This window comes from Nothoprocta perdicaria, unplaced genomic scaffold (genome assembly GCF_003342845.1).
Source record: "Nothoprocta perdicaria isolate Ctin4 unplaced genomic scaffold, notPer1 scaffold_65, whole genome shotgun sequence".
NCBI lineage: Eukaryota > Metazoa > Chordata > Aves > Tinamiformes > Tinamidae > Nothoprocta > Nothoprocta perdicaria.
This window is the reverse complement of record NW_020455921.1, coordinates 346,040-354,237: the sequence shown is the minus strand read 5'-3', so window position 1 is coordinate 354,237 and position 8,198 is coordinate 346,040. Positions and strand designations below refer to the sequence as shown.

Genomic DNA, 8,198 nt, shown 5'->3' with positions numbered 1-8,198 from the left:
TTTTTTTTTTTTTTTTTTTTTTTTTTTTTTTTTTGATAATGTCTAAAACTTGTAAGGCAGAATAGAATCATGTGCATAAAGGCAGTGTAGCCTTGTGTCTTCTGTGGGGTGCCCCAGTTGACCCTGTGTCCCCTGAATATACTCCTTTAGTGAGACAATAAAGAGATAAAGATCCCGAGCTGAGTTCGGAAGCCCGAGGGACTTTGTGGGAGGAACTCCAGACTGTGCCAGTGAGCAGAGTTTGGGAAAAAGCAGAATTTCTAGTTTATGAAAGTTTGGGGATTTTTTTGTTATTTTTTATTTTAATTAGGTTTGTTTTGATTGTATTAAAGCCACTATTTGTTTAAACTTTATTGAAGCAGAAGTTTCTCAACCCTTCAGCCACCCAGTGGGCTGATGCTTTAGCCAGGGGCACGATGGAGGCGGGTGATGTTGCTCGTGAGAGAAGGGGCAGGCGCAGGGCTCTCCTGAGCACTCACAGCTCTCATCTCCTCAGGGCAAATCCCTGGACCTTGTCCCTGCTCTCCAGGAAGTTCCCAGGGCTTTTGGGCTCCGTGATGTGCAGTCAGAATACAAGGTTRGTCTGGAGAGCGTGGAAGGGATGAGGTATCTGCCTACCGGAGCAGCAGGAGGCCCCGCGGAGGTGCCGGTCCCCGCGCGGCGCTGCTCCCGAGCCCCTTCGTGGGACGTGCGCCTGGCGCTCCCAGGCTCGTCCTTCAGTGTCATCCTTCGTACCGCAGGGAGCCGAGGCCCTGGCGGAGCTGCGGGGTGAGGGTGACGCTTTGGAAGCTGTCGGCTCTGCAGGATGCGGCCGCCCGGCACGCGGCCCTGAGCGCGCGCGGAGCTGAGGGGAGCTGAGGGGAGCTGAGGGGAGCTGAGCGGAGCTGAGCGGAGCGCGGCCGCCGGAGGGCAGCATGGGACACGGACAGGGAAGGCAGAGCCCGGCATCCCTGCGTGTTACGCCAAAACAGACTGGGAAAACCAGGGTGTGGGACACCCTCGCTCACATGTTTGCTATGTGTTCAGGCAGTAGCAAAGTCCTCACGCGCTCGTGGTGGCAGTGGCTTTATGGAGTGGAGAAGCGATGAGACTGCGGCTTGCAAATGGGGCAAGGAAGGGTGTGCAGGGCCCTGCCTGCCTGTCTTGTCATGTCCGTGCCACGTGAAAACGCAGTTTTGGTGACTTGTGTTCTGGTGCCTTCAGCATGAGACCCCTTTCCACATATAACCTGTGTGAGGCAGAGGGAGCAGCGCTTTATTCCCTTACTTCCTGAGGGGTTTTCACCAGGAATAGAATTGGTTCTAACTGGTTTTGTCTCAAGGATAGTTAGCCTATACTGCTTGTTTATTTGGCATGATAAAATAGGTATCGGTAGTTGATTACATTTTATGTTCACTGTATTAGGATTAATTTATTTTAAATGCAGTGCCTGCACTACCTGGTTTTTCTTTCTTTTTTTTTTCTTCCTTTCTTTTTTGAGGTAAACATTGTGGTAGTTCTCGATTCCCATCTAGGAAGCTCCTACTGCAGGTTATCTGGTGTGGTGCTACGTTAAAGGCACTGCTGGGCCGCGCCTGGCAAACWGCTGTGCTGAGTTCAGCCGGGGCCGGTCCGGCCCGGGTCCCGGCGGGCCCCTCGCCCTGCCTGTGACGTGCAGCRCTGCCCAGCAGGCTGCACTCACCCCCCTGTGGGAACCTAGCTGCGAGATGAGCACAGCAGCGAAGTGGGTTAAATAGTGAAAACTGCCAGCTAGCTTGTTTGCAACTTTTCCTAATGCTATATGCACTGCTCTCTTAAAGCAGAAGTCACCGGTGCCTTTATGCTTCAGAAGCGTAAAATCAAGAGCTAAATGCCAGATGTAGAYGTTTTTCTACAGTTTTGGTGCCTTCTTTTTCTAGATGACACATGAGGAAAAGTTGGAAACGTAGCGTACGTGTTTGCAAAAGGGCCYTTCCTGTTCGGGGCAGCGGGCTGTGTAGCAGGGCCCTGCTTCCCTTCAGGTGGCGTGAGCGCAAAGCGGGCTGAATCCGGCACTGCCTGCGTGCAGCTGGAGACACCGCGTGGATGGACCTGCAGCTGTCCGGGTGTCCCCGCGTCCAGCGGGAGCAGCGTGGCCGGAGCGTGCAGGTGGAACGGCCCGCCCGGTGGGCAGGCAGCCTGAGCCGGGGGGCTCCCGTCGAGCTGTGGGGAAGGGGAGGCGCTGGCGCGGGCTCCAGGCTGCCCGCCTGGCTGCTGCCGCCCCAGGTGCTGCCGGCTGCACAGGGCTCAGGSCGGGCTGGGGGGCAATGGCCCTGTGTGTGCCCCACGTAGCCTGCACCCCGGAGAAACTGCACAGGGACTGAGAGCTTATAGGATACTGCACATCCACACATTCCGGGTAAGAGAGGGGACATGTGGCGTATAAAGTCCTTTTTTTTTTTTTTTTTTTTTTTTTTTTTTTTTTTTTTTTTTTTTTTTTTTTTTTTAATAGAATAGAATCACCCATATGAGGAGGGACTGAGTGAGCTGGGCCCGTTTCTTCTGGAAAAGAGAAGGCTGAGAGGGGATCTGATTAGCATGTATAAGTACATGAAGGAGGGATGCAGGGAGGATGGGGCCAAGCTCTTCTCAGTGAAAGGAGAAGGGGCAGTGGGTGTAAGTTGAAACACAGGCAGTTTCATCTCCAGGTGAGGAAGAACTTCTTCACTGTGAGAGTGACAGAGCTGCCCAGGGAGGCTGTGGAGGCTCCTTCTCTGGAGGTTTTCCAAACCCGCCTGGAAGCCGCCCTGTGCCCCRTGCTCTGGGTGTCCCTGCTGGAGCAGGGGGTTTGGACTAGATGATCTCTAGAGGTGCCTTCCAACCTCAGCCACTCTGTGATCCTATGATTTTACTGAGTTCATCTTCTTGTCCTTGCTTACTAGGGACTAATGTATGATGCTGAAATCTGATGTGTGTAACATGCTTCAAGTGACTAGATTGGTGTTTCAGTAGGGCTCCTAGGCATTTGTTCTAAGTCCACTTAGACTTTGAAACGTTAGCTGAAAATAAACGGGCAAAACACCGGTGCTGGGCGCTTTGCCGTGCAGGATACCAGTGTGTGGTGGGTTTATGGTGGTATTTGCACCACAGTCACTGAAGGCAATTTGGTAGTCAGATTTTTGTCTTCCAGATAACAGAAACATTAGAAATGAGCAAAGTAGCCTATTTACATTTCTCCCATCCACCATCTCTTAAGCAATATGCTTAATATTAAAGCAGAATAATGTTTGTGCTGAAAGCTACAGGACCTGGGCAATAACTGTGTTGGAAAGGTATAATTTAGAGACACTCCAACACCCTGCACTTTCCAGGGCGTTTTGGGGGGGGGGGGGCAGCAGACGAATTCTCGCAATGATCTGTTCTTGAAAGTAGCATCCAAAGGTAGTTTCTGTTCAGTTGTTAGTTTGGAGGTTGTGTTCTCATAAAATCCCGATTGTGTCTTGTTGATCTAAAGTGATTCTTAGCATCTCATTTAACTTCTATGCATTTATTTCCAAGAGCCGAGGCATGCTTAGCGAATCCCTTCCAGAATTGAGAAAGTGCCAGTTGTTAAGTGCTTGTTTACACGAAGTTATCATAACACATTTTTAAGACTTCAAGCTCTGCTTAATGTCCTGCTCGAATGGGAGCGAGCGGGTATCTTCACGGATTCCAGCTGTGTGGGTGCCCAGAGTTTTTGACCTGTACCTTTCATTAGTCCCCCGTACGAGGCAGCTACAATAATTAGCAGGTAATCAGAAACCAAGATAAGTTTGCATTTTCTTCGTACATTGAAAACTTCAATTTCTGAGGAATGGGACTCAGGCCATAATTGGCCGAAAGCCAATTCCTTCTCCTCAACTCTAACGCGGGTTTGAAAAACGAACTCACTTCCTAAGTGCCTCGCGAAGCTGCAGTGATTAATTCTTCTCATTATTTTGCTGCAAATTCTCCTGACCCTCTGTGATGATTCGATCACCCACTTAGAGTTTATGCATATTCATATCTCGGCGCTCGCGCCGCAGCCGGCCGAGGCTCCGGCGCTGCCTCTGCTTGCGCTTGGTGCAGTAATTGAGCTGCACTAGATTGATTACTCTGGGGAGCTGTAAGGCCTTTAAAGGTGAAAACATATCAGTCCTGTTAATTAGGAAACAAAGCTCTGGTGGCAAGTTCAGCAGTCAAATGCTTCCAGGGTAGAAATGAGGAAAGGTATGATGTGTTCCTCTCCATGAACCCTGTTTGCTTTTTTTATGTTTGAATTAGGTCTGTGTTTGCTGGAAGAGGCTGGTACGTATCTCATGTGGCTCTGTGGCAATGGTGTTTTGAAGCAAGAAGAACTATAGATTTGGCATTGATTATAATTATTAGCGGATGTCAATCACCTCTTAAATTATACATTATCTTAGGCATTATGTGACGTAGAGCGTTCAACGTGAGCTGAGAAATGGAATCGGTGCCTGTAAACCTTAACCAACCCATTTATATCGTTCATTCTTTCAGAGCTGAAAGTCAGTCTCTTCCTGAAAATCTATCATTTAAATTCATTTAAAAAAAAACACTTGAAATCTCTTCTTTCTCCTGCTGTCTATTGTCTAACACGTATGAGATCAATTAAAGAGGATGCATTCTTAACATTAGGTGAATAGTAAATGATAGCATAAGGTTTCCTCCAGCAGACAGCATCCTTACATCATCATTGTAAGTACCCTGTGGTTTTATGTTGCTAAGCACTCTAATCTATAGTGGCCTATTACAAAGATATTAAGGGTAGGGGAAACCATCTGCCACACAATCTATCCATAAGGGTCACAAATAAATAATTTAAAAGTAATTTATATATCTTAAAAACCACTTTTTCCCCACTAATTGCTGGACAACAGATTGCRGCGTGCAGATGTTAGGGAAATGCCACCTTGGCGAGGTGCAAGGTGCATCACAGYGAGGGATGCGTCACTGCTGCTGCTGCAGGGTGGGCTGTGGGATGGAGCCCTCGTACCTGCCCCTGGCAAGGTCGCTGGCACGAGTGCCCCTGAGGATGGGCTCTGCTTCGTGCAGCTATAACGTATCTGCTGGCTAATTTTTTCTCTTTTTTTTCCCCCTTTTCCTCTCTATTTCAGGCATTTATAAACACTGCAAAGGAGATCTATGAGAAAATCCAGGAAGGAGTTTTTGACATTAATAATGAGGTAATTTTCAGTGCTGTTAATGCTTTTTCACGTACAAAATGCCTTTTCTCCCCAAAGTTGGAGTGTAAAATATTGTCCATTCCACTTGGATACAGAATTGTCTGCCATTGTGATAAAAATGGATTAAAATAAGTGACCCTATCCATCCATGAAGCATCACAAAATAATATAAATCCCCAAAAGAGAAGAAAATCCACTTTCATCCACTTCTCCATATGGTGTCATCTGTTTTCAAAGATAATTTCCCGCTATGTAAATGGGGGCCCATGTTGATGTGCCAGATGCCCTCCGTGAGCTGCCCGGTGCAGGGGAGGGGCTGCTGTGAGAGTTGCATAAAAGCCCTTGGAAAGGTTTCTGGTTTAGGGGGCTGGATTCGGTAGGGAATAACGGAGCAGCCGTTTTGCCTGTGCACGTTGCTGAAGTGGCAGGTTATTGTGACCTGTCTCTGGGTTATTTGGCAGGGCGTTGGGGAATGGGGAGATGCAGGGCCCCTTTCTATAGTGAATGAGTTTAATGACCAACATGAGCTCTCTGGAAATTTAAAGTGATTGTCCCATTGACAGTCTTGAGTAGTTAGGAGATGTACTTCTGGCCGTAGAAAGAGCAGGTTGAAATTCAGTGGCTCCAAATGGCAAAACTGGTGGGTATATGTAAACTCTCATTTTGTTAGTATTTGCATCAAAAAGTAGTGCCACGTAGGCAGGTTTGGATTCTGGTGCGAAGTGGCCGGTCGCTTCTGTTGGTAACCTCRTGTCCGTGAGCGGCCCTGCTGAGGTGCTCGGTTGGTGAAAGCGCACGGGGAGTCCCCGTGAACAGGGGTCTCCTGCACGGGGCCTGAGCCCCTCGCTTTTGCTTGGGGAGACCAAGCCAAGCTGCGCCTGTAGTGGCCTCGCGCAGCGCTCTCTTCCTTCGGCCTAGCGATGGACAGCTTCACGTTGTCTTCAGGGGGTTCCTGCGGCTGCGGGAGACGCCTCGGCAGCGCCGTGTGACGCGGGCGGTGACGGGGCCTGGCGAGGCCGCTCGCTCCTTGGCTCCGCGCCACGGCGGCCTCCCTGGGGCTGCACGAAGCTGCCACCAGCCCAGAGGGGCAAACCCAATGAGCCGTGGGGCGTGCTTTTTATTAAAGAGGAGTCAAAGAGCGAGAAGAAACCACATCAGCTGCTGTCAATGCGGAGCTAGTGCCAGAAACCCCAAGGCTACTACTGTTGCAGAACAACTGCCAAGCGCTATAAATCTGAGATTTACTGTGACGCAAAGTTTCCTTAAGAGCTTAATTTCAGAAGCTACTGTATTACTTTTCTCAAAGTGCTGTATTTTTAGGTGAAATCCACTTGAGGGAGTGAGGGTTAAGATACAAGTGCGATTTTGATGAATGAAAGAGCTGCGCTGTGTGTGGGTTCTTGGCAAGTCGCCACGTCTTTCGGGATCATAGAAATTATTGATGACACAGAGCGCGCGGGTGCCCTTAGCCCGTACAGCTGATTCAACACAGCGCRAGGGGCTGGCTGCGGGAGAAGTTTTATACTAAGCTAACAGAGGCCTTAGTGGCCGGGCAGGGATGTGTTCCTGGAAAACCTAGTGCGGTTTTAAAGCCTGCTCTGCAGCGACGTTTAAATGCTATTCCCGCTCCCTGTGCTCAGGCTGGGAATTGAAGGTACAGAWTTGAAGGTGGAGAGGAATTGGAAGCGGAGAGAAAGCATCTTTCTTTTAAGTCGTATTGCATTGCCCAAAAGGCATTGTTTAAAAAAAAATAAAATAGGAAAAGGAAGAAAAGCAGCAATGTTCTGCTTTGCTTTGGGTGTGAAAGGAGAAGTTGGTGTTTGGCCTCCTGAGCGAGAGGAGGGGCTCTCGGGCGGTGCTGCCGCCGCCGCCCGGCCCTGACGCGCCGCTGGCTCTGTGTTGCAGGCCAACGGCATCAAGATCGGCCCCCAGCACGCGGCCACCAACGCGACGCTCGCGGGCAGCCAGGGCGGCCAGCAGGCGGGCGGGGGCTGCTGCTGAGCCCCGCGCGCTGCCCGCCCGGCCGCCCCCCTGCGCTGCCCCCCGGCCCTGCCCAGCCCTGCCGCCCGCCCGCCGCCGCAGCCCCACGCGGGACACGGAGCCCGCGAGCTGGCCTCCTCTCGCAGAAGAAGACTTTATCCTCCAGATTCTTGTACGACTTTGAATAAATGGTTAATGTTCACTTAAAGCCAGATTTGGGAGATTGTATTCATATCTCTTTACGTTTGATTTCTAGGTCAATTGATGTGATTTTTTTTTTTTTTTTTGGTTAAATGTTGTCTCGTGCCCTTGACTACGAACTGAACTGTATTAAACACTACAAAGGCATCTGAGTATTTTAATCAGTTTGTGTAGTTAGGTTTCCCAGCTCCTGTGGTTACCTAATGTTTAATATTGTAGAGCTGTCCTTAAGGTTTTTTTTTTTTTTTGTCAATTTTGAAGGCTATGAAGAGAAGCAGAAGGACTCTTTTAATTCTGTATTTATCACTTTCTGTATATATAGTTTAATAACCTGCTTGGGTGTACTTGCCAAGCTAGAATTCTTTAATGCATTTGCATAAATTCTCTACTACTTAGCTTGAAACTACAGAAGCATTATTAGACATTGCTTGGACGCAAAATTTTAAACCTTTTGACATTATTAGCATGTTCATCCTCCCCTGTCATTATCCTGAAGTCCAAGAAAATGCTTAATGTATATTACTAGAGGCTACATACATGCTATCTATTTTAATGCCAAATGTTTGCTGTTTGCCCACAATTTCCACAGCACCTCTTCAGAAATGGATTAGCTGTTTGCCTTAATGAATGCTACAGGTAAAAACAGAGTATGAATGAAAAACACAGGAGGAGTTGATAAAAATGGCACATTACTAGACCTTTAATGTTCTTTTCTTGTTTACCACTTGATTTCTAAGGATATTTTTCATGCAAGGGCAGTTTTTCAACCTAATTGTACAGTGTTTGTGTAAAGTTTTCTTTTAGTGACAACTTGTAACCCTAAATATATGGTAA

The 8,198-nt window shown here is 48.5% G+C and overlaps 1 protein-coding gene across 1 annotated transcript in view; it reads left to right on the top strand.

Annotated features, from left to right (window-relative positions):
* Window positions 1-7,188, top strand: part of RAB2A (RAB2A, member RAS oncogene family) — a 38,290-nt gene extending 31,102 nt beyond the window's left edge. The window contains exons 8-9 of the mRNA XM_026050083.1: window positions 5,115-5,183; window positions 7,089-7,188. Coding sequence (XP_025905868.1) covers window positions 5,115-5,183; window positions 7,089-7,184 — 165 coding nt within the window. The 3' untranslated portion in view covers window positions 7,185-7,188. The remainder of the gene's footprint in view (window positions 1-5,114; window positions 5,184-7,088) is intronic.
* Window positions 7,189-8,198: the final 1,010 nt, after the last annotated feature.